The 26,208-nt window shown below is 40.1% G+C and overlaps 2 protein-coding genes across 7 annotated transcripts; one reads left to right on the top strand and one right to left on the bottom strand.

The window, feature by feature from the left end:
• Positions 1-143: 143 nt before the first annotated feature.
• Positions 144-26,090, top strand: LOC105691609 (dedicator of cytokinesis protein 3). 3 transcript variants are annotated; one of them, XR_007280084.1, is made up of 19 exons: positions 144-378; positions 5,572-5,655; positions 5,749-5,942; positions 6,045-6,193; positions 17,566-17,650; positions 17,793-18,254; positions 18,364-18,663; positions 18,748-18,952; positions 19,024-19,206; positions 19,296-21,018; positions 21,186-21,203; positions 21,325-21,487; positions 21,911-22,348; positions 22,436-22,577; positions 22,656-23,331; positions 23,408-23,769; positions 23,850-24,199; positions 24,274-24,534; positions 25,950-26,090. XR_007280084.1 is itself a non-coding variant. In XM_012410216.3 (18 exons), the coding sequence occupies exons 1-18, from the start codon at positions 342-344 to the stop codon at positions 24,439-24,441; spliced, it is 5,739 nt and encodes a 1,912-aa protein (XP_012265639.2). In that variant the 5' UTR covers positions 144-341; the 3' UTR covers positions 24,442-25,513. The 3 variants fall into 3 exon arrangements, 2 of the variants coding, with proteins under 2 accessions (XP_012265639.2, XP_012265640.2); XM_012410216.3 differs by lacking the exon at positions 25,950-26,090 and having other exon boundaries at positions 24,274-25,513; XM_012410217.3 differs by lacking the exons at positions 21,186-21,203; positions 25,950-26,090 and having other exon boundaries at positions 24,274-25,513.
• Positions 6,317-12,980, bottom strand: LOC105691611 (innexin inx3). 4 transcript variants are annotated; one of them, XM_012410219.3, is made up of 6 exons: positions 12,842-12,938; positions 12,634-12,755; positions 9,399-9,580; positions 8,830-9,254; positions 8,310-8,705; positions 6,317-8,189 (listed from the first exon to the last, which is right to left on the bottom strand). In XM_012410219.3, exons 3-6 carry the CDS (start codon positions 9,559-9,561, stop codon positions 7,983-7,985), a joined length of 1,191 nt encoding a protein of 396 aa, XP_012265642.1. In that variant the 5' UTR covers positions 9,562-9,580; positions 12,634-12,755; positions 12,842-12,938; the 3' UTR covers positions 6,317-7,982. The 4 variants fall into 4 exon arrangements, with proteins under 4 accessions (XP_012265642.1, XP_020711238.1, XP_012265641.1 ...); XM_020855579.2 differs by lacking the exon at positions 12,634-12,755 and having other exon boundaries at positions 12,842-12,980; XM_012410218.3 differs by lacking the exons at positions 12,634-12,755; positions 12,842-12,938 and adding an exon at positions 12,377-12,547.
• Positions 26,091-26,208: the final 118 nt, after the last annotated feature.

The raw sequence follows: 26,208 nt of genomic DNA, 5'->3' as shown, positions 1-26,208 counted from the left end.
CAAATGCCAAGTTCTTCACATTATCCTCCAGTATTTCCTATGAGTTTGCTTCGCATCCCCTGTGTTAGTTCAACGATTGAAATACTGATGGCAGCATTGTATTACTTCAATCTTATACCTTCGAAATTGTTTTCAGTCGGTGCTGCCTCATTGGGGAGTAAATGCGCAGCTTTGGACATACGGCGAGGGATTTGATCGTAGAGAAGTGCCGTCGAACTGTGCCACTGTGTGTTGTGTGGCAGCAACACACCCAATGTGTTGTGTTTTTCGAATATTTAGTAACAATTTCGGTGTTAAAAAATATAAATAATCATGTAGCGGTGTCATAAGTGCGCCTGAAAATGTGGACGACAACAAAGACGACTAAGTACGGCGTTGGTGAGTACGAATAAGAATTATCCTTCCCAAATTCACATCGGTCTTATTATAAGCTGTCAGAGGCAGCGGTCGTGTGCACCATGTACCCACGTATGTGTAGATATAAAGTAAATATATACACATGCATGTGTAGTATTATTCCTAAGCTACAAAAGCGATCCTTCTCGCAAATTTTTCCAAGTGAATTAAATACGAATCTCATTATCTCCGTGCCCCGCTTCAAAATTTCTCCTAGGCTAAAAACTTTCCCTATTTGAAATAAGAACCAGCCTGCGGTACTATGATTCGACGATCATAATTTGTTAACGATCTCATCAGACACAAACCCATTTAATTTTCCAACGATCACTCATGCCGATACCATAATATACCATTGTGGAGGCTATGATGTAATGGTGTGCGTGTGTTCGTGCGTGCGTACGATGCCCATTCATGCATTGATCGCGTATGCATAGGAGTAGTTAATGTCTGCTTTATTTCTGCTTTGATAAGACAAGCAAGGCAAGCCGAGCTGGTTGTACCGTTGCTGGTTCAATTGCTATTATTTCAATCACTCGACCATCGGGTCTATGGTACATAATTCACCCCTATGATATGCATAAATAAATCTCAAATCCGCAGCAAGCCACTCTAGTATAATTGGATGTGATACGACATGTGAAATACAGAAATGTTCGTGTAGCAGTAGCTCATCGAATTAATCATTTCTCGTTTAGTCATTCGCTCGTGATTATTATTTCCAAAGCTGATTGTTAGTTATTTTTCTTCAGGACAAAAGAATGTCCATGCTTTGTAGGAGAATTGTTGGAAATGGAATCTGAAACGCATTTATTTACAATATACTGCGTATCGTATGAGCAGGTGTAATTAAATTATCGAGCACATTTCAAACGCATCCCAAATATACGTTTATCAAATCGTAACACTTTGTAATCTCGTGCCAAGTACAACACATCAGAAAAGAAATTGTTGTGTTACTGCAGCATAGGTCATCGTTCATAGGATATACCTATACCATAGTCATATTGAACTGTACCCATGTTCGTTGGAATTTTTTTAGGAATTTTTACTCCCAAACCTCGCTTGAAAATTACGGTAAAAATCGGAATGGATGGTCAAATTATAAATACAACTGTATATTATCCAATATCTACTTATCTATTTAGTCTATTTATCTCGTCATCATAGTTTATAATTTATATTTGAACAGCAATGAGATATGCGTGTGTACACACAACGTATAGTCAACACTTTACTGCAAACTGATCAGCGCTACTAGATGCTTTCGCAGTCAAAACCATTCTTCACCAAAATCTGCCGTTTTTTTCATAGAGGATTTTAATTTTTAGGTTTTTTTTACCAAGACCCAATTTCATACATGCTGGCTAAAGTGCCATACCACAGCTACGACAGCTGCCTGCCAATTTGAACACATGAATTGATATTTTTAAACTTCTGCGCGAAATCTACAAACAATTTTCATCCAGCAATAACGTGCTGGATGTTAAAAAAAAAAAAGAAAAAAAAATACCGAATCGGCCGACGTCCGCGTCGTGACAATGAACATAATGGAAAGAATTGAAATACGAGAATCCCACACGACGCTATGCGACCCTTACAGTACAATAGTATCCTTTCAAAATTCTTCACATATAGTGGATTCAAGAGGTCTAGGAGATCTAACGGTCGGATTTTCTGTTGAAAAAACAAAAATTACCGTCTCGATTTGCTATTCAACCTACGTGGCTACGCGATGAACTATCCAATCGCTGCACTGCAGTAGAAGTACGTGCTGCACTCAATACTAATTCGCTTTCAGACCCTCAAATATCAAAAGATCTGAAAACTTTTCTCAAAGCACCACAAAACAGCGTACCTCGTTCGGGAGAGTGTGCGTCGGCTCATCCTCATTCTTGCTGCGGGATATATTTTTGCACGGTCAGGCATCTGCACTTCTATATCCGTCCCTCGATATTCGCGTGGAAAAAAAAAATTTGACGGGATGTAGCGAATAATTCCGAAGGGGCTGTGAAATGGCGAAGATAGTGGGTGTGTGCCGTACAACAGAGAAACGAAGCACTCTAATCATGGCTCCATAGTTTAAAACCCCGCAACGTTTCGGCTGTTTTGTTTACGTCTGCTGGGCTCATTTAGACCGCTCACGGTGCCGCTGCTCCCCTTTGCAGCGAGGTCCATTCAACCCTCTATCTACGTACAAAGGTTGTGTTGTATTTGTGCGCCACGTTGTGCCTTCCTCTGCTGCTCTGTTGTATTCACTTCTGTTCTGTTTTTCTCCCCTACTATTCGGTAGCTACGATACGCTACCGCTGCGTTTTATTCCAAAAGGGAGTTATTGATTTCATTTGCCGGCGCGAGGGCCCGGGAAAACTTGGGGAACCTCCCGTGAAACCTACTCCTGCAGATGTTAGAGTTTCCCTAATTTAAGGGACCCTCCTCCGTTCCGTTGTCCTTCGTCAATTTTTTCAACTCCATGCACGGTGCAGCAATGGCGGCATGCGACGTTATCAAAGAACCGATCCCGCGACCTTCGTCGTACGACACGACCTTTCTCAATTATTCTCGAGTCGTCACTTGAAATATTCTCTTTTTTCACCAATTCGACGTTTAACGACTATCAATACCACGTCGTGTGCTTCGAAGAGCCTGCACGTGTCGATGTGCGAATCGTTGATTTCAACGAATGAACAGAGATTGCTCCGCGGGCGGTTTTTATATTCGCAAGGATTGCACGAATAAAACGAGAAGAAACAATTCCCCGACCACTTCGCTTTTGCAAAACTTTCAGCCGGGGGTCGCCGAATATGCGTCGTCGACTCATTGTGATTTCATAATATGTACAGCGTTACTGGAATGTATGCTGCAATAAGTCTCGAAACAATTTGTATCGCGGCAGTTGATTCTTCAAATTTTCTCAATAAATGTATGCCTCGTGAGAATTGGGGCATTAGTTTCAATTACATGTAGTTTCAGTTCTAACCAAATAATCTAATCTTACGCTAATTAATCTATAGGCCAAAACTGGCTTTCGCAGCAAATTTCGTTATTCGTCTTATAGATAATAACGGAGTTTCTGGAAAGCGTTTATTATTTTTTGTAAAAACTTTTTTCCATATCTTTTTTCGCCGTTCGATATTTTCAGCAACGGTCGTTTTTCATACACAAGGCAAGGATAGTTCGGCGTGATAAGATTTTAGCCTCAAGGATGATCCGAAGGCGATCCTGCCAGTTCTCCTTGACCGGCTGCAAACGGAAGAAATTGCAACGGTGCAGTCCTTGCAAGTTTTACGGCATTCTGTGAAAGAAAGAATACAGATTCCATCTTCATTTCTGCATGACTATTACCACAGCTATTATTTCTGGAGAAAAATTACTTACTGTGGATAAAAAGTCGCGATTTTAAAAGTCTATGGATACACAGCAGTTGAAATCACACATGAAAGTTCTGCGCTGAACCGTGAGTGAGTGAGAACTACAAAATCCTGCGAGCTGCAATGCACTCATGGTCGAGCATTTTAGTTGTCGACGTCGTCTATTCGTCGCGTATTCTCTTCTCTCGTACAAGTACTCGAAAAGGCAAAAACCATAGAAGTTGGAGCTATATAGCTGCATCATTTTCCTTTCCAACTTGCAGAATAAAATGCTGCACACAGTTCGCAAACTTTACAAAGTCGTTCCCGCTACAACTCACGGCATGCGAGTGTTTGAAAGCTTTCGCACTGCAAGAAACAAAAAATATGAAGTATATTTGGAACAGAACTGAAAATGTGTCTTGTATCATACACGGTACGGGAGAGGCTTATATATGGAATGTAACGATTCGCTGCAGGCATTTTATCAACGACGTACCTGCACTTGAATAGATATGAAAAATAGTTCAAATTGAGAATGTGACCTACACATTTCATTCAGCTGTAGCTGTACATACGGTCAGACGTACGGACATTAAAAATTTTTTTTTGTTTCTTTTATCATTTCGTCATTCGCTATAGATGCATCTTCGTCTGCAAAAAATCGGAGTACAGGTTGAAAATCATGCGCGGAGCAGGAATTGAAGCAGATCAACGCCAGGAATATACGTATATTCCGCCGAAACAGAAAGTTGAAAAAAATATCGGTATACAAGCTACCTTGAGACACTCATGGTCCAAAAAATAAAACCGAATGATTTTTTCAAATGTCATATCCTGTATGGATGCCCACCGTTATTTTTCACACGTACAAATAAACGTCATCGCCGCTTAAATTAGTCGTGGGAATCTTTGATTAAGCCTTAAATACAGACCCCCAGGGAAATGAATGGTCAAAATTTTGGAGCGCTGTTCTATTGCAGACACCAGAATCGTTATTCCTGACTTATGGCTGCCTGCACCGTATAGAACGAACGAAGACGAAAGCAAGCAGCATCGTGACACCGGCCGCGGTTGCGGGGAAGTAAAAAATTGAGAGTATAGTATTCACGGTCACGGGTTACTGGGGAATATTACAAACGTACAGCGCGTTAAAAGTAGCACGATACGTATTCGATTTCAGCTGACCATCAATTGATACACCGGTCGATACCCTTTAGATATTATATTTTTGGAGATAGAAATCGACTCGAACACACCGAATTTCTGAAGTGGCAACAAGACCGATAATTTTCCCGACTGATTGTGAGTCAACGGGTGCCAGAATTTTATTTTGAGCTGCCAAAAATTCGAGGTTTTTTTTCGAAAGTGAAATTCTACCGGTCCTGATCTCGGATTAAAAAGGATTTGTTCGAAGCTTATCGATGCTGCCGATCAGGAACACGTACAGTCCGTAAGATTTAGTTTTTTTATCAGGGACACTCGGTATATTCTCGTTTTAATATACCTACCGCCTGCGTTCGCATGTATGTGTTTCGAATCGGTGTAAGTTGGATGTGGAATACACATGTATTCCAGTCTCTCATTGGGATGCATCTCGTGTAGTAGCGACGGAGGCAGGAAGCCTGTGTCATACGCGCATTGTTAAGCGTTTCCGGTGAGCCAAGTTCTTATCACCGTCAAGAGTTCCGGGAAGACAAACTTTTAACCATCACCAAAAAAACCGCGTTATCGGCGTATGATTTCCCTTTTCATTGTTCGCATAATCGTTATCCGCTTATTATCGTACTAATTATGTGATTCTATTTGGCTCAATGTTTTTCAGCCCTCTATAACTGGCGAGGGGACACCCGTTATGGACTGCCATTGGAAATCGGAGAGACCGTCCAGATATTGGAGGAATGTGCTGGTCAGTAGAAAAAGATGCCCGATGATTATTTATTTTCAAAGAGATTGATTCCATAGACTTCTCACCCGAAATATCATAATTTTTTTTTCTCAGGATGGTTCAGAGGATTCTCCACCAAAAATCGCGCAGTGAAGGGCATTTTCCCTAGTTCTTACGTTCAGTTGAAGCCCTGCAAAATCGACAATGAGGGACTCTTTGAATCAGTTATACCCCTGGAAGATCCTGTCGTCCGAGAAGTTACACTTGTACTCAGGGAATGGGGGGGAATATGGAAAAGGCTCTACGTGGTAAGAGGATATCACAAGTATCATGGAAATATCCAAAATCTTTCCATTTTTTCTCCCCTCATACTTTCGACGACTAATTGACCGATTGTGCTATCATTGTAGGAAAGAGAGACCTACAAATTCAACACCCTGCGAAAAGTGATGTATGAATTGCTGGATTGGAGGAGGCAATTGTTGGGTGGTACATTGCCCAGCGACCAAACGCGTGAGCTGAAATTGCGGATCATCAACAAGGTTGACTGGGGTAATCGGTGAGTTTATATTTTATTATCTTTGTTTGTCATTGTAAGCTCTGGTTGGAATCACCGATTGTATTACGATGTACAAGTTGTACAGAGATTGAGAAAGGGATCGAATGAATTTAATGTGATCAATTGGTATGCCGTAAGCATTTTTCTTTTTTGTTTATTCAGTTATATTATGTATGTATATTGTATACATAAACTAATTGTAAGTAGGGTGTTGCACAAATTAACAGTCTCAGTCTCACTTTTTTGTGCAGTTTTTACAAGTGAGCATTACGATACCTATGTATTAATCATTTACTCATAGATTGTATGACCTTAATTTTCCTAATCGCGCTATATGCTGTCAAGTAGCGTAATGTAGGTACCCATGCAACATCTACTTATTCAGTTTCTTCTCCGAAACCAACCAACTTATATACTGTAAGACATCGCTCACAATCAGAGCAAAATTATCTCATATAATTTTTAACGGAGATCTAATCCAGTGTCTAAAAAAATTATATTCTATTCTCTCTGCGCTGACTCAATTACCTAGAATAAAATTCTATTATCGGCACATACTAGGCGGTGGAAACGTAGGCTATGTGCATGGGTCTACATTTATGAACAATTTATCGAAATCTCATATGGATAGAATAGAAACGATACGCAAATATTATGCCTAGAGATAGGTCTAGATTATGCAGCATACTCATGATGTGCCGCAACAGAACTTAATGAGAAAGATAGATCAACATCAATAATGACAACGAAATATGCCATTGAACCCAAATTACCGCAGTAAATTGCACATCGACGTTATATTATGGAGAAAATAAACAATTCAATTTTAGTTAATCCTTTCTATCGATTCCGCAAATCGAAATAAGGCTCGATTCGCGTAAAACAATCGCGACGGACCTGTGATACCGATATTTGCGCGTAGAATTCAAATTCTTAACATAGTAATATGTATCTACAATTTCGAGAAAAACCCTCGGTGAGATGAATGCCCAATAAGACATTAACTAAATGAGTAATACTAATGAATTCTTGTCATTTGACTTCTATGGTGAGATTTAAAAAAAAAATTATATACCAAACTCATACTCGCTAGATTATGTCCCTCTAATTGAAAAATGAAAGCATGAAAGTGAAGAGATCGCAGATGATTTTTCGAATCGCGTCAGAATGTCCGTTAGATAGTCCCACCCATGTTCGCGCATAGTCTTTGTCTTTTTGCGTTTTTTGCATTATACCCAATTCCATTTAAATCACACAGTTGATGCACCGTTCTATCAAACGAGCTAATAAATTTTTAAACAATCGCGAGATTTTCAATACAATATTGACTACTGAGTCATTCATTCTTTTGTTATCACACATTTGAAAATACTATCTTTGTCGTACTTGGACAGAACAGCTGCCACATACCGACAAACAAGATTCACTGATCCACAAAAGCTGTACTAAGCATCATTAAAATCTCTTGTGAAATAATACCACGGGGAGCAAATACGTATCACTTTGAGTGATGATAATTGAAGCGAGTGACAATAGTTCCTATCGAAACCATCTATTGAATCTTCCAACAATATGCATAGAGATAATAATTCCAATTTCAATGACTGACGTAAAATAAAAATGAAAGAAATAGAAATCAGCACGTATTTGACAATGGTACATTTTGATAGGCTAAGCTCTAGCTACGAACGAAGTTAAAAGGTAATGTATCACTTATTCGATGCTTGTCTTACTTCTCGTAAGCGACAGCCACTCCTATGTCCACTTAGTCGTTGGCTCATCACTTGCCTCAGATCTCCGTGTCCTTCGCAAACTTCTCGATCTCCGGGTAAATAGGAGACATCTCCATGGTGCTCGGAGCTGATGGCACAGATGCGGGTGACGTTCCGCTGCTAGATCCCAAATGCATACGGCGGCACAATTCGTCCAATACTTCGTTGAATACTGCAATGTTCATATTTTGACCAAGCAGATGAAGCAGCAAGAAATCTCCGACCTGAAAATTTAATGAGTGCATAACAGCGATATTCTTTTCAATTTGCCGATCTCTTTACGCTTATTCGATCGCGTTCTGATCATCTCATTACCGCTACTTCTAAGAAGAAAATTTATTCACCTGAGTTTTTCTGACGAGGGCATTGACTCCAGCTGCCGTTCCAAATTTGAAACGTCTCCTCAAAATGGTTTCGCGGGTGCTTGGCAGTAAAACTACAGCGATACTGTAGAGAAGCGCGATTCCAGATATAACTGCGAGAATGATGAACCAGAACCATAAAAAGATGAATATCTTCTCATTGAGAATGTTGAGGGCCAACACACAGAGAGCATCGAGCTTCTGAATAGTTCCAGACGAACCATACTTGTGAAAAGTACACTTCGTAACTGTGGGAAATATCTCAATTATTGGATCGCGACGGTTCTCCTGGTTCATGTTGCTGAATTTCACTACATCCGTGCCATACGTCAAGAATGCACCACCTAAGAAAGTGTCCACAAAAAATATATTGCCGACCTGAAACATGAAGACAAATCTTGTTAATTGAGCCGTTTGAAAATCTTTTGGACAAGTAGAGCCAGTTTTCTTGTCCACAGATTTATGAATTCTGGATCGAATAAGTTGATCAAATTAGCCTTACCACGTTGACGAAGTTCAATGCTTCGCAAAAGAAGTATCCAGCTGCGTAACTGTTGTGCAAATGTAAAGTATCATAGACGTATTGGACGAGTCTGTTGGCCCGGGCTTGCCTTTCTTCTTTATTATCAACCGAGCCACCCCGCATGCCCTCTGAGATCATCCTAATTTTTCCTTCTTCCCATTGTTTCCACATCCAATGTGGAATATAAAAGAGAATTCCTTGGAAGAACAGCATGAAGGGTACCCACTGATAATAAGAGTGGTATCTCTTCTCTCCCGTGTCAAGTCCCAGACCGGGATGTGCGACGTGAGTCCCGATAGACTTCATATTGTTCTCCGGGAGAGTAAAGGTGGAGGTTACCCAACAATAGTTATTAATCACATGCTGAGGTAACGAACTTTCAGCCATACAATTTATAGGGTCACCTGGAATGAGAAAACCGACCGCATCAGCAAACCGGAAGTAAATGATCCGAAAAGGTTCAAAATTAAGAATCGATGCGATTGGTTTGATATTTAATCAAGGTTTCCGAATGTCTGTGATTTGGTTAAAAATGTTGAGTCACTTACCGATTAAGTTATTGGCGGTAACGATGATGCAAGAAGCAAAAAGGATTGCTGATGTTATCCTGTAGTGAGCTCGAAAAGCCATATTATCAATTATAGCCTTATCTATCAGGTATCGAACCTTGAGAAACCCGGCTACAGCCGAGACCAGCCCGAAAACTACCATTTTGGAGCCTCGTCAGGTCCTGGAAAAGAAGGAAACAAATCGATCCATTAAAAATCTGTATGGTCTGTCCATTGAATCAACATTCAATTTACGTGGAATATTCATCCCACTCGAAGCAAAAAAAAAAAACATTTCTGCATTTCGAAAGTAGTCTATTAATATGGAGACTACGAGTAGTTCTGTTTATTGCTACAATAGCCTTGCCGACTCTTATCAGAAACCATTGGACTCGCATAGTTACGTATAATGTTCGCTATACAGCTGCACGATTGCAAATCTATAGTATACCACAGCTAGTACATTCTGATTGATTGTACGATGTACACATTAGATGAGATAAAAGAATGGGTGAATAATACCGATCTATGATTTATTAATCAACTATTCCGCAGCCGGCACCGTTATATTTTCAATGAATCAATGATTATCGTTATTCACGCTCCACTGTTCATTCTTGTTGTATGGCAGATACGTGAGATCCACACGATATTTTTAGAAGTCTAAAGACTGTAAAACATGAAGGGCAGTTCATAGTAATGGTCGGTTGTGCTGCTAGAATTTTATTAGTAAATTAGTCAGTCGTGTTAGGGCGCGTGCCATTGCACGGGGTCAATCAGCGGTAGCTATAGAGCTCGATTCGAAGTTCTTTGTCGCTGCGTTCGAAAATTCACATTTTATACTATCGAAATGTTGGTTCAATTTCGTATGCAATGCGTTTCTATCCACCTCGATCTTCCTGACAAATATCCATGTAGTTGAGCTAGAAAAACTCTGCATTTTTTAGTTACATTACAATAAAATCGAATGAAATGCTGTGGGCAAGTAACGAGATGCTGCAGCAGTCGGTGGATTCGAAGAAAACGTTTATGAAAGTATATTCCCCCTTTAATTCCCCCGTTCCCGGTACCTCTACTGATTGTGACTAGCGGTGACGTAAATCGCGATTCATTCTTCGACTGCAAAGCGCGTACGCCGGACAACGCCCGCTCTCAACGTTGTACATTATACGTATGTATAAATGTATAGTTTGTACGGAGATGCCCATATCGGAACTGTTTGATCATCCGGTACATGAAACGTAATGAGATGAATTTTAACAATTACAGACGAGAAAAGGCAGACCGGTATTTCAGTGGTGACAAACTAAATTTACAATTCGTGCAAACGATTTACAATTAAAACACATGTCGTTTGGAGTAACGGTAAAATAAATTCCAGTGGAAAGGCGTCGGTGCGTAATGAAACAATAACCGGCCAGCTGATGGAACGACGATAATAATGTACGGTTCATTTTTATCATACATACATATATGTATATGTACGTACATCGACTAGAGACTATAACTAGATGATTCAGAAATCCGCAGTAAAATGATCGGACGACCGAGCTTGTCTAGCGGCAGTATGTATAACGCGCATTCACTCATCTCGTTTAGAATATCGTAAAACAACGCGCCGCTGATTGCGTAGCGTAAAACCGTTGAAGGATAAAGATCCGACGTCCATAGAGTTGTACTTCAGCTAACACAGCGAAATACGATAGGATATACATATAGGTACAGTGGTATGCTAACGAGTGACGATGTGACTACGATTTCATGGCAAAGCCGTGTCTGATTATTCATATTTCCACATTACGGCGACGGGATAATTCTCATTCAACTCATTTAGTAACGGGCTAAGAATTCCTTATCTTATGCATATCCTCTGTACGAATCTACCATGTGTGAGATCTCATTGAAAAGCGAGACATCTTTTATTTCGTAACAGATGTATTCGTGCACAATACCCGAGTCATACAGCTGTCCTTCCTACGCGATTACGGTGCCATTCGTAAAGTAGATTCTCAGCCGTTGTTATCGAGTTCAGTTCTACCGAGGTTTGAACGGATACTACGATTCAAATCGGCACAGATAAACTTGAAAGAAAAAAAGAGCCGACCCAAAGCACAGACAACGACTTGAATCCGTTTATGAAAATCCAAATACATATTCACACAACTCATCGGTTTATCTATATTTCACATACCGAGTGCACGTGTTACAAAGTGTCATATAGTTATGAAAAATATAGTTTACGCTTAGCTTTCGCTTCATCTGGTTGTTATTACAAAAACGATGCTGGATTATGTATCGTCGAGGGGGAGAGCGATGTTCGAGTAAATGTTGAAACTAGATTAATGCTCTACACGTGATGTAGGATTACAGTTTGAAACATAATCTGCATATTCCGGTCGTCCAAACAAAGGTTGGCTGTGCTATAGACACGTATCGCAGAATCTCAAAGACTCTACTTATATACCTGTATAGGTTCATTGTTCCTAAGCTTGATTTTCACGTATACCTGCACAGGGTACCCAATATACTCCGAACTAGACACAAAATTTGTTCCCTCAATTTCCTGCGCTTAGTTAAGAAAATTATGAGAGTCGTACACGAGAATATGCGACGAATGCTGTAAGATCGTTCTCATATCGATTTCGCAGTCCAATCATCTATCGCATTGCTTTTCGAAACACATTTTTTAAGACTCGACCGCTTAGCTTTGAGAGCAACTATACGCTATGCAGGCAGGAACTCTCTCGGTATCATTTTTATGGTTTCCAAGATAGCGGAGATATCGCATCGAGCCAGACTCCAGAGTAAACTGAGGACTCCCGTAAAGGAGAATCCTATGCAAACACAACACACCAACCAAACTGCAAACAGTTATTCCAAAAATTTCTCACTACTCCTCCTTGAAGTTTTTTTGTCGTCTTCTTTCTCTCTTTTTATTTCTTACTCGAAGTTATTTATTTATTTTTGTCTCAACGTACGGTATATGTATGTAAGAATAATGTCCCGAACACGTAATACACACGGAAAGTCGTCAGTCCATCGTCCTCGTTCTTCACGTTACTACTGCCTACAACAAAAGAATTATTATGTCCCACGCCAAGCAAGCTTGGCTCCCAGCTTGTCGCCGCTGCTGCTGCTTGTACCGCTGCTTCGTGGAAACTAAACTAGCCCGCAGTAGTGCGATAGCAGTTATTGTCTTATGTTTAATCAAAGAATAATATTTCATTCGACGCACCTATCCACCTAAATTGCTATGTCTTCGGATCTTCTGGCAAGTCTGCGGCTTCAACGATCCCTCTAGGAACTTTTTCTCTATTTGTTTTTTATAGTTTCGTTTAGTTCACCGCGAATAGTTATCTAGCGAAATTTATTACAAAACGATTTAGTCAAAAATCAACCGAGGAATGTTTGGAAAAAACTAAGAAATGAAAAATTACACTCACAATGCACGGTGCGCGTCGCACCAACGGGGCCCGTCGAACTTCAACTGGCACAGAGCGGGCCGCGGGCCCTGAGTCAGGCGCCATTTTGTACCACGAAAAGACATGGGAATGGGAATAGAAAGAATGGAATTGAAAGGGGAGGGTATTATGGAACGGGAAGGGGAACTACCACGGGGTATGTCCAGGGTACTCGAACTTTGTAGGAAATACCGACTACTCCATACCGTTTGTAAGATGTAATTCTCGACATTCAATGATACAGTTTCCACTCGGAATTCCGTCATATAACGAACAAACCTACACTCCTCGAACGCTTGTGGTCAACTTATATTCGTTCCACTGTCATTTCATAAGACATTTAATTTTATCAGTAATTTCACCCTCCCCTTCGAAGTACCGTTATAACTTTTACCACGTATTAAAACCATATTCTACCTGTAGCTATATTTACGCTCGCGTACTTCCCCCGTTATTTCTGCAACCGCAGACATACTCGTGAATGATGCTGTAATTATTTTCTCATTTAATTATTGCATCATAATCCTACCCATTATATTATATCCCATGCCAAGATCATTTGATTGTCCTACGATGTATGTGTATAACGTACTTAAAAAATGGAAGTTGTTCTCCCGCGAAGATCGAGGCTGATTTTTACCGATCCCGACTAAGACTGCTGTAATACATATATACAATATACATATGCATATGTATGTACAAGTCACCGAATTTTTCTGAATTTTGTTTTTCATTTCGGAAAACTCGTTCTTCCAGTTACGACGTGCTGAAATACTCGAACTGCAAAAATCTTGGCCATATATCTGTAATACTTATTTCGATTTTGTATGCTGCAAGTTATATTATACATACTATATGAACGAACCTTAACCAAACACACCTACTAGGATATATGTTTATAGATAAAACTTATAGCTTATACAAGGAATTATGATTCGCAGTGTGACTCAACCGACATTCCTAAATATAATTTCGGCATTGTCATATTATGAGCAGGTATGGGTGAAGGCAAAGGTGCTCTCCACGAGACTCGCTTTGCGTTTTTATTATTTGCACCCTCGACAAGTTTCCCAGATATTCGTCGTCCCCGATGAACCGGAGGAACGTCGCGCGCGGCGATGCCACATTTATAAAAGGTCATTCCATCCGACTTCTGAATCGGACCGATCACACATCTGGCATTATTTCTGTTCTGTAAAAACTGCATCTATAAAAGTGCTTTGAACGGTAATTAATGCAGATTTGTAGGGGAAAAACCTGCAGTGGCAGTTGCCGTTGCACCGTGATTCCGCAAGATCTTTTGAGAAGGAGATTGCAAACGCTTTCGTTGACGGCTTGGGCGACACACCGTCATTTCCAGGATTCTGATTGAATAATGTTTACAACACTTACAGCTATGATGATGTTAACGTTTTGCGCTCTTCGTCCCGCTTTTTTTCATGCGGGAGAAGGAAACGGAACGTATTTATAAAGGCAGAACCAGTACCGGATTCGAAGCATCGTGCTGCGCAAGTTTTAGTAGATTCTTGAAAATTACTCTGCGGCTTTCGCTGACTTGGGTGTATCCGCAGTGGCGACCGCAACTGCCTACAAGTAACATAATATACGGGTGTATATGCGGGTGCATTGAAATCGACATGGTTTCAGTTGGTAAAGTATGGCAAAGTCTTTCTGCGATGCGTATAACACGGGAGACCACGAGGCCCACAAGGCGCAACTTATTGCGGCCTATCCATTTCCCAGAGTCAAGGTTTGTGGCTCGGTGAATACGCCGTAACCATGCAAAGAACCTGTTCGGATTCTCGGACAGTTCAACCTCCCTGTCTCATCGCATCGGTTCTTGCTCCTCTCATGACGCCATAGCCACATATCTGTAGGTGGTAGCTCCTTCGAACGATCCTCGGATCTTTAAAGTTCGCCGAAGCGGTAGACCGTCTGCTCCGCAAAACCTTTTCTCTGACGCAAATCCCGCAACGATTTGTATAATTATTATATTTTTCTCCTTCCCGGTACCCCAAAGAATAAATTCTCTACGATAAATGTCCTTTCGAAATAATGCTCCGATCTTATTATTTCGATTTACAGGCAAACTTATTTGCATTTAGATACCCTAATTAGAAGAAAATCTTCCGCATACAGGCGCAGAAATGTTCGCTTCGTAGCTGCTGCTACTGGTCGTGGCGGTGGTCGTATTACCTCCGCTTCTCCGAAATCATATGCCAGACGTCTGTTCATTCCGCAATCGTTCAGCGATAGATCAACATATATAGGGATATTACATGCGGAGGATGATTATATTTGTATAGCTCAAAAACGCGCACATATGTTGAAACTGTTTTAAAGTACACGAATTTCTGGGATAATACGATATGCGGCGATCTCGTGAAAATCATTGCAAAAATGCACGAATGCATGTACGTTCATTGTACACGTAATTCGTAGCCAGCTGAACTCTATAAAATAATCACCCATCGCGGTGTGGATACACTTTATTTCTAGCTAGACGCCGTTAATCGCGACCTATGGGGTTTAATTGAAATCGTTTAAGCTCAGCTTAACTTTGCACCAGCATATATTATGCACAGCCTTGACATCCATTGAAAATTGCAATCACATACATGTAGGAATATGTAGCCTATAATAGTTGATCTGCAGTTACATGCTCTCGTTAATTATATTACCATATTATTATTGTTCTTGTTATTATTATCATCATCGTCATCATAGATATGACCGATCGTTTGTTTACGCTAGTATATTTTGAGCTATAGGTAATGTAATTTTTTTGGCTCCCTATAGCTTCCTATAGTTTCTCCAGGACCCGCGGTTAGAGCTTCTGGTATCAGGTTCCACCAGATTTTTCAATAAGAGAAACCACGCGATTGGACGAACGCTTACAAAACATATTATACCTATAATGTAATTTCATTTCAGTCGCGAATTTTTGAGCCAATCAACTACAGATTCAAAGTCGACTTCGGCGTATCGGTAATATTGGGTACAGAGTCCTTATACGTATGTATACATAAAGACTCTAGACCCGGTCAGTCGGAGTCAACGTCCTCTGCAACTGAAGCTGTAACATAAGATCGTCGTAATTATATGATATTCTCAACCAACCTACTATAAAATTATTATTTGTAACTCATCGTCGTAATAGAGTGCTGCAGCAGATGTACAAATGATTGGATTTCGGAATCTTGAATCATCTGCGAAAATCTCTACGTGTATTTATTTACAGTCATCTCCGATTAAATGTGGGTGTAACTTCGGATATGTAGGTGTGTACCATAAGCTGATTTGGGCCCATTTATACTTCGCAGGACTGGTTTTGAATGGATATTCGGTACCTCTATAGTTATATTGCATGTTAATTCCCCTGCACCCCTTGTTACGCTATGCAAAGGTCATGATTTGTACATATGTGGAATAAGATTGCATTATTATTCCACATACATATCGATGTACGTCTTTATAGTTATACTCGGTGGCATATTCGTAAGGATCGTGGTAAGCGTATGAGTGTGTAAAATCACAGCAAAACTGCTTCTGCAAGCAATACACAAGTAGCCAAATTGAACGAATATTTTCAACGTGAAAGTTTATTTGAAAATAGTATAGGAATCGTTCAGTTCATTGGGAGAGTCTAAAGATATTTTCAAATTTTCATACGTCGAACAGGGTGACGAAAAAAGAATCGACTGTACCACGGCCGAGGTATATGCGCGGATATCTTTTGAACGGGACGTAGCTAAAGAGTGGTTATAGGTATAGTAGGTGCGCAGCGGTGAGCTGTACGCGGGCATTGCCTGAACCTGTCTCCACGCATTCAAGTCTCCACGAGACTCCTGCATTCCATTTGGCGTGGCGCGGTGGGAGGGATGGAAGTCCGAAGGAGCTGGGCCCCTCGATACCCCATGCATGCCTGATGGGGTCTCACGTAGGACTCGGGACCCGTGTAGAGATCCCACGATGGCTCACGAGGGCGCATGCCCTAACTCGGTGTACCTCTTTTATGGGTCTTGTGTGTCTGGTGCATTTGAAATTTTCCAGACACTGAAAGCAGCACCTTGTGGAGGGAGTAAAAATACCGAGAACTAAAACCCCTAGGGTACGCGGCCACTGCACTCGACTCCGGTCGCCGACGATCCATTATATTTATACGCAGATCATGAGATTTATTTAGCTCTGGTGCGATTTTGCAAGCGATGACGATGAGATATACTTACGAGTCCGTATTACAGATTTTCTGCAACATGCATCACGATATGTTGTAGTCTTCAGATTTGATGTATCCACTCTGTTAGAACTTGCATTTATCGTGCGGTACGGATCCGTATTTTCGTGTATAAACATGTACATGTAGTTATTGCAAGCAAAGTGAAGGGACCCGTTGTTGCTGCTCTCTCACTGTTTGATTAGTCACTCCATTGATTGACATCAATTTAAAAGGCACACGAGAGGTCAAAGCCCATATAGGGCCAGCCGTAAATACGTATACCGAAATTACCCCTTTTTTCCTTCCTTCAATGTTGATTTTCTTATTTTTCCATGTACGACACTTCTATTCATAATTGTGATGACCATTTTGGAGCCAGAGACCATGAACTGCACTTGAATACTATATGCGAATGTTCTGCAGTTTGGTCAAAAAAATATTAATATCTATATTTTAAAAATCGAACCCTCTTTTCTTTGTTATGCAGGAAGCTCGGCTTGGACCTTGTACCTCGACAAGGGTCACACATGGTAGATCCAGATACGATGTCTGTCATCGAATTATACCACGTGGTGAGCCTGTTAACTTTCTCATTGTAACCTACATATCAAATTCGAGCGTGTGTGTGTGTGTGCGTAACAAACCACAGAACATTACGAACTATAAATTCGAATTGCATATCACTCTTTCACTCCTTCCTGCTTTTTTCAACAGCATGTCCAAAGTGCTGAGAATTCGCAGGGTGCTTCGGCCCGGGGAACCTTGAGACGTAAAGAGCACAAAAAAGTTTTAACTCATCATCTGTACTTCAGTTTGAGAGATTTCGGTCATACGATCGGAGAAGATGTTGAGATTTATTTTTCCTTGTATGACGCAAAGCACGCGCAATACCTAAGTGAAAGATTTTTAGTGAGAATATCGAAAGAGGGATTTTCTAATTATGTAGAAAAACTGCTGAGTAATTGCACAATTTTCACCGATTTGGGTAATGCTGATCTTAGCAAAGATCTGTACATGGTGGCTCATGTGATGAGATGTGGAAGAATGCTGTATTCTGACTCAGGAAAAAATAAAGCTTGCACCACCGTTTATCGTAGACCTCATGGTGTCGCTGTTCTTTCTTTGGCGGAAGCCACACAAGATCACAGCGGCGAGGAATCAGAAATTACTTTTAAGGTAATAATCCTCGGAATACTTAACATTGTGTAAGGTGGGATAGATCTATGGTGAGAGTACATTATTCCGAAGAATCTTTCGGGTATTTCATCAACGATTGCATGCACAGGTCTACCAAGGAGAGGAAAAGGAATTCCATCAATTACACGAGCAAATAATTCGGAACAATAAATGTTCCCCCCTCACGGGACAACCCAACTATGGGATCGTAGCGTCCTTGCGTGTTTTACATGGAGAGTTGTCTCAAGTTCGCGAAGAACATCCATTGTTGTTCAAAAATATCTGTCTGACAAAAAAGCTTGGCTTCTCTGATGTTATAATGCCGGGAGATGTGCGGAACGACCTATATCTGAGATTAGAACGAGGAGAATTCGAGCGTGGAGGAAAATCCACCGCAAAAAATATCGAGGTAGATTTAAAGAAATTTTGCTTGTTCATTTTTTCTATTCATAAAAGTGTAAGTCTTAGTATGAATACCTTTTCCCTACTTTAGGTGACCATATTAGTGTTGGATGGTGACGGACAACCTTTAGAGGGTTGCTTGTTTGGTGCAGCTGGTATGGATGGAAGTTCCGAATACCAAAGCTTAGTGATTTATCATTACAACAGTCCATCGTGGGCAGAGACTGTGAGGCTTGCGGTTCCTATTGATAAATTTTATGGCAGCCATGTACGTTTGGAGTTCAGGCACTGTTCGAGTGAGTGTGAATCACCGGAAAATCCCTTGTTATTAAAAATCACGAGCTATAATTCGTATTTACTGTTGTAGCCCGAGAAAAGAATGACAAAAAATTATTCGGATTCGCTTTTGTCCGTTTAATGGAACACGGAGGTGCTACTTTACAAGACGGACAGCACGAGCTCTACATATACAAATGTGAAGATCGTACTAAGCTCGATAGTCTAAGTTACTTGGCCTTGCCTAGTAGCGGGCGAGAGCCCAGTCCTACGGGTAATTATCCCTTATTATGCATCATGTCTATTTACTGAAGCATCAGGGATGCAGCTTTGTACTTACAAATAATGAAACTTACCTTCCAGGGCCGTTGTCATTCACGAGATCACAAAAAGAGGCTGTATTCGTACATTCTCTACTCTGCAGTACAAAATTGACGCAAAATGTAGATTTATTGAGTCTTTTACAATGGAAAGAACATCCAGAGAAAATTTCCGAAGCATTGGGACGTGTTTTAAGACTGGGAGGCGAGGAATTGGTTAAATTCCTGCAAGATATTCTAGACGCCTTATTCTCCATGTTCCACACAGAAGATGGAAACTCTACGGCTCACTCAGGCCTCGTATTTCAAGTCCTAGTTTCAATATTTAGTTTACTAGAAGATCCAAAGTTTGAGCACTTCAAACCTGTAATGGATGCTTACATATCTGGCCACTTTGCCGCCGCCCTGGTTTACAAAGGCCTATTAAGCAGTGTCCAGCACTGCGCGGACTGGGTAACCGCTGCCGAAAAACAAGAGCCAATCATGAAATGCTTCCGATCCTTGGAGTACATCTTCAAGTTTATCATCCAGAGTCGTTTGCTCTTCTCCAGGGCAACGGCGGGACAATATGAAGATAGTTTCAAGAGAGACTTATATTGCGTCTTCGCAGCGCTCAACAAAATGCTCAGCATATCTTGTGATGTGGTGCTGTTGTCTCAGGTGGCCTTGCTCCTATCTATTTCGGCAGTATTTGAGCAGCTTACCGCGGTTTTACCAGTTCTTGAAGTAGCCAGATTAACATGTCAAATGCTTGATTCTCTACCTCGAGAACTGCCGCCACAATTAATGCAAGCTAAGCTATCGGCTATAAAAAATCTAGTAACTTCACAGCTGTTTCAAGATGACGAGAGCCGAAATTTGCTGCTTACTACGATATGCAGACACTTAAGGGTACATTTGAATAGAAGGGAAGAGCTCAGATCTTGCACAGACATATTAGGAGAACTTCTTAGCTTTTTGCATAAACGAGCTCATGATACGAATAAAGTTAACAATTGTATCCATCACGACGTTGAGACACTCAGTCTCTCAATATTGGATAGTTTAATTCAAACGATATTAATCATCATTGACTCCAACAGTCCAAATCTGGGATGTCTAGTCGGCTGTTTAATCGGTCTTCTTCAATTACTTGACGAGTATCACTATTCAAGGCTCTGGGAAGAGTTGACTCATGGCGGCGAACGTAAGCCGTTGAAGGATTTTTTGCTAAGAGTCTTTGTGGTCTTCAGAGATTTAGTCAGACAAGAAGTTTTTCCACCTGATTGGCTGGTCATCAGAATGCAAGCAAACAATATAATTCTGAGGTCACTGCAGGAACTCGCACAGCCCTTAGCATTTAGATTTTTACATGGTAGCTTTGACTCTCAACTCTGGTTAACATACTTCAATTTGGCTGTGGCTTATTTAACACAGCCTTCACTCCAGCTGGAACAATTCTCCGAAGTCAAGAGAGAGAAGATAGTAGAAAAATATGGTGATATGAGAGTATTAATGGGCTTCCAAATACTTTCAATGTGGTCACACCTTGGTGAACGAAAATTAGACTTTATTCCTGGTATGGTAGGACCATTTTTGGAGGTAACCCTAGTACCTGAGAGTGAACTGAGGAAGGCAACCTTGCATATTTTCTTCGATATGATGGAATGCGAGCAACGAGCTAGAGGCAGTTTCAAATCCGTTGAATCGGAGTTAATCGATAAGCTAGACATCCTAATCAGCGAAAATAAAGGGGATGACGAATATCGGCAGCTATTTAATACCATGTGAGTAGACGTAACAGAACTGTGCCATTTTACTGAAATTCTCATATATTTTTCTCTTATTTTCAATTCGTCTTGCAAATAATCAATATTTTTATTACCTGTGTCATCATTGCTTAGTTGCTCTTGAATAACATACAAACCTGCTTTACTTCCATGCTGCTATATAGGGAACATCTCAGTGCTGTGTAAGTCTACTTCAATCCAGTGTGCTTACAGTTATCAGTTTACTCTACGGTGGCATCATCTATTGAACCAACAATAAGTGTTTCAGAATCTGTTAACAGCTCCATGATAAATTATTTTCAGACTGCTTGATAGAGTTCAATCTGAAGATCCGACATGGAAGGATAGCGGTACAGCATTTATAACATCAGTAACACGTTTGTTGGAAAGACTGTTGGACTATCGAAGCGTTATCCAAGGCGATGAGAATAGAGATAAGCGAATGTCTTGCACCGTCAATTTGTTGGTAAGTCACAATTTATCATTGCAAATCTTTATTTCATTGCAATATGACCACGCTCATATAACGTGGTCTGACCTGCTAATTGGAAGATGATAATTTCATTACGCCATTCTGTTCCTTTGTCACTTATCGCAATCGCATTGTTGAAAAGATACTAATCGCTGACTAGAAATCACAGTCGACACTCAGCCTCCAAATATTCCACGCAAAGTTTGTTGATTGCATGGTCAGTATAACAATCTGAAATCTCTAGTTACATAACAGTGGTATCGCATAGTTTCTTGGAAATTTATTAGTGGATAACTTGCGATTGATATTAGGGTAGTAGACGTAGACCCAAAAGAAGAATCATCTTCTTCCAAAAGTTCTTATCAATAGATGTACATTTGTCTAATAAGAATGGTAATATTTTTATGTTTCATTCAGAATTTTTACAAAAACGAGTTTAATCGAAAGGAAATGTATCTTCGTTATATCTATAAACTTCACGACTTGCATCTGGCAGCAGAAAATTACACAGAAGCGGGGTTTACTATGAAATTATATGCCGATCAGCTTGGCTGGGGAGCAACAACTTTGCCACCTGATCACGCACATCCTCAACAACCAGAATGGCAGAGAAAAGAATTGCTCTACCACGAAATTATACATTATTTTGACCGAGGCAAATGCTGGGAAAAAGGAATACCTCTGTGCAAAGAATTGGCTATGTTGTACGAATCAAGATTATTTGATTATGCCAAACTTAGCCACATATTACGGACACAGGCAAGATTTCTCGACAATATCCTTACACAACTCAGACCAGAACCAGAATATTTCAGAGTAGGCTTCTATGGACTAAGTTTCCCGCTATTCGTCAGGGTGAGTTTTCTGTAATATGAAACTAATTAGAATTATTGGGAATCTAGGTGTTTGAAAAAGCTACAACCGTACTAATTTTTTGTCTAGAATAAACTATTTATTTATCGGGGACTGGAATATGAGCGTATTGGTGCTTTCACCCAACGACTGCAAACTGAATTTCCAAGCGCACAAATTCTCATGAAAAATTCACCCCCTGATGAAAGCATCATTTCTTCTGAAGGGCAATGTGAGTTGACCGATAACGATAATGTAGATTGAGTGTCTTCTTACAGTCAATTAATATAATTATTTTATACATCTTCAGATATACAAATCTGCAACGTCAAACCGATTCCCGAGGAAGGAAGCTTGGGATATGGCATGTCCGAAGTTCCCGAACGGATAGTAGCATTTTATCTCGTAAACGATGTACGAAAGTTCACTTTCGATCGTCCTTTGCACCGAGGTCCGGTTGATCGAGAAAATGAATTTAAGTCCTTGTGGATTGAACGGACATTATTAACCACGGAAGCCAAACTTCCGGGTATACTCCGATGGTTTGAAGTGATAGAAAAAAGATCTGAACTACTTGCTCCTGTCCAGTTTGCTTGTGAAACTATGCAAACTGTGGAACGTGAGCTGCGAAGACTTGTTGCACAATATACAGCAGAACCTCACAGAAACATCAATCCCTTTAGTATGAGATTACAGGGAATAATTGACGCCAACGTTATGGGTGGTATAACGAAATACCAGGAAGCATTCTTGATACCAGAATTCTCAAGACAAAATCCAGACGCTATTTCACATGTGAATCGTCTGAGAAGCTTGATCTTAGATCAAATGAGCGTTTTAGAATCAGGTTTACTTCTACATGGACAACTTGCCCCAGCTGGTGTACAACCTCTCCATAAAAGACTTATCGAAAGATTCACTCAACTAAAACAAGGCCTGGGTCCTCTGGCACGTCAAAGAACCGTTCACCAGGACAGTATCATCAAGTAAGTACCGCATTTTCTCAAAATGCCTGAACGATTCATGTCATCACCATTGTCATCGTTTTCTCATGTTTTTTAGTTCACCCTTGCCCCCATTGCCGACAAATGAGAAGCAGCGCCCAGCTACTTTGGAAACAGCTGGTTCTAGAATATCTCACACAGACAGTGAAGGGCAGTTGGAAGACGAGGGATTCTACACAAGAGTCGATGGGGCTCCACCCCCAATTCCACAAAGAGAGGTCCGACCTCGTTCTGTTGGCTATGGATCAACGCCTCCAAGACCTACGCACCAAAGAACTCTCAGCAAACCGATCAGTCCAAAATTACCTCTAAGACATTCTTTACCCACTCCAACCGATGGAGGTGATCAGACTAATATGAGGAGCTCCTGGAGTGAACCAGGACCCGAACCAGCTCCACCGTTGCCACCAAGAGGATGCAGTAAGCGCGTTGTTGATGAATTGCTTATTTAAGCATTAGTGGTCGCACTTATCAACATTTTTAAATCCCATTTTCCATAGCGCCGGATAAGAGGGAGCCAAATACAAGCTCGGTTGGACCACCTGCTCCACCTAAGCGTCTGGGGCATAAGCGTGCAACAGAATGGAGTACGGACGATGATACCGAACAGCAGAGTGACTCAAACGATCTGAGAGATAGTGGAATATCAACAGCTAGTCTTTCGGACTTGCAATCTCATCTAACAAACTTGAACAATCTAAGCTACGAGGACTTTGAACCCAGGGCAAGATGCAATGATGTAATGAACATCTCTCCACCAACTGTGATAAACGCTTTGAACGTTTCACTAACTAATTTTTCCAACAGCACATTCCAAAGCTCGCATACCTTTCAAAATAGCTTCCAAGAGGTGGGTGCTCTTTAGGCTTCCATACTTTTCATACATTATACCTCAAAAATATATCATTACTAAACTTTTCCCAGGTAAGTCCACCACCGATACCTCCTAAAGCCCATCAAGATGTACCATCAACTCCTTCAACTTTGGAGAGGGCAACAGCCCGTTCTCAGATCTCTGGCCATACAGAAAACTACACGGTACCAAAATTGCAGCCTCTTTCTGTAGCATCAGATACGGAAAGCAGCGTCTAGCAATCACGTGTCCTAGTCTTAGAAGTTAGTAGCGGTGTGCGGGAGTCCAGAAGAAAAAAGAAGCTTCATTCTGTTCAGACTTTAATAGCGAACGCAAGTATCATTATGATTATTGAAATTAGGTGCTTAAAATTATAATTATCCTCGTATCACCAAGATGGTATCGATTATGTTTAGTCAATAATTCCCACTGATTTAATATCCGGAAATATTTTATAAGTACACTTTATGATATGGTAGTCTTATCTGTGCAATTAAGGACTGAGCATATTTTTAATCGATTATAAACAACTGCTTATATTTATTACTGCATTAAAACGTCTATAAAATGTTTGGATGAATGCTATTTCTTTCTTTAGAATCTTTCAACCGTTGATCACAAAGCTTATCCTGTCTAATTGCAAGGGTTCGATGTTCTCGTTCAAATCTATTATAAAAAAAAACGTAAATTTGATTGTGCATTGGATTCACGCACCACCAGCGTTTAGTGATAAAATTATTGAAAAGTGTCACAATGTGAAAGAAATTCATCTTCAAGTAGACTTCAAGAGATAGATTTGACTCTCCTACAACTACCTAAGTATTGTACCTTAGTAGAACAGCTCAATATCAGTTTCAATACCGGAGAGATTAGTGACTTTATTGACACGAAGCAGACCAAGTTACCAGCTAGTTATATTTTCCAGTACCTATCGTACCGTTGCTGTATTTATTGTAATGAGGTTTAAACATCTGGCTAAGTACCTGGCTGATGCGCACAAAAATAGATATTTCAGTAAAATGTTCAGATCAAACCAATATAAGTTCAGTATGTGGTTAGATAGCGTTAAAGCCCTGTGTTCAGGAAAAGAGATATGATAATTGTGTATGCAATATTATCATTCAATATTTCTTATGAGCGAACGTTGCATACAGGTCTTTGGCTGGTAACAATCTTGCTCTAGATGTAGAGTCTGGTGTTGAAACGTGCGAGATTTTACTTTAAAGACAACGCTCTTCCGAGTATTAATCTAACTATATTTTGTAATTTATTTATATTTTCCAAGAGAATAAAAGTCATTTTTATCAACAATCTTGTGTCGGATTATTCAAGTTGCCTATAATGAGCTGCAGTAAGACGTTTCGAAAATGTAGTAATTCATGAAAATTAGAGAATAAATTGAAAACAAAAAAAATTTGAAATTATGTGGAAAAAATCGATAAGAAAGTTTATTGAGCTTCTTTTTAATAAATTTTGATCTCGAGAATTGAAAACTGATACCTAAATCAAACTGACAGAAACTGACAGACATTCCAATAGCTAAATCAATTTAATCGGCAGATTCATATTTCTCTGTTTAAAATAAATGAGAATATATCAAAAGAAGTGTTGATTTTTTAGCCCAAAATCGAAAAAAATCAAAGGCTATAGTTTTCAGATTTTAGTGAGTTTCGGGAGCAAAAATCAAAATGATGCAACAGCGAAGTCTTATGATATTCTCACACCCATATTTCATTTCTATTTTCAGGAGAGTATTGAGCAGCCTACAAATTTAACTATCTGGAACACAAAACTCTTGAGTGTATTAGCGGAATCTATTGTTATGGGTGTCGAGTAATTTATAAATAAGTGATGATATACAGCTATGATTACAAATACATCTACTACTTTTAGAAATAATTAAAATAATATTTCAATGTTAATTGAACTAGAAGTATTGTCAATGATAACGTAACGCACAAGAAGGAACTTTTTATTTCAATGTTTTCAAATGTAATCTATGAAAT

This window comes from Athalia rosae, chromosome 1 (genome assembly GCF_917208135.1).
Source record: "Athalia rosae chromosome 1, iyAthRosa1.1, whole genome shotgun sequence".
Classification (NCBI taxonomy): domain Eukaryota; kingdom Metazoa; phylum Arthropoda; class Insecta; order Hymenoptera; family Athaliidae; genus Athalia; species Athalia rosae.
This window is presented reverse-complemented; position numbering and strand designations above follow the sequence as displayed.

What these genes read in the sequence shown, in the direction of transcription:
- LOC105691609 (XM_012410216.3), top strand. Translation starts at nt 342, where the DNA reads ATGTGGACGACAACAAAGACGACTAAGTACGGCGTTG. An exon ending in AAGGTTGACTGGGGTAATCG is followed by an intron (nt 6,194 to 17,565) that starts GTGAGTTTATAT and finishes TTTGTTATGCAG; the next exon opens with GAAGCTCGGCTTGGACCTTG. An exon ending in CCACCGCAAAAAATATCGAG is followed by an intron (nt 18,664 to 18,747) that starts GTAGATTTAAAG and finishes TCCCTACTTTAG; the next exon opens with GTGACCATATTAGTGTTGGA.
- LOC105691611 (XM_020855579.2), bottom strand. Translation starts at nt 9,561, where the DNA reads ATGGTAGTTTTCGGGCTGGTCTCGGCTGTAGCCGGGTTTCTCAAGGTT. An exon ending in CATTGAACTTCGTCAACGTG is followed by an intron (nt 8,706 to 8,829) that starts GTAAGGCTAATT and finishes TTCATGTTTCAG; the next exon opens with GTCGGCAATATATTTTTTGT. An exon ending in CCCTCGTCAGAAAAACTCAG is followed by an intron (nt 8,190 to 8,309) that starts GTGAATAAATTT and finishes TTAAATTTTCAG; the next exon opens with GTCGGAGATTTCTTGCTGCT.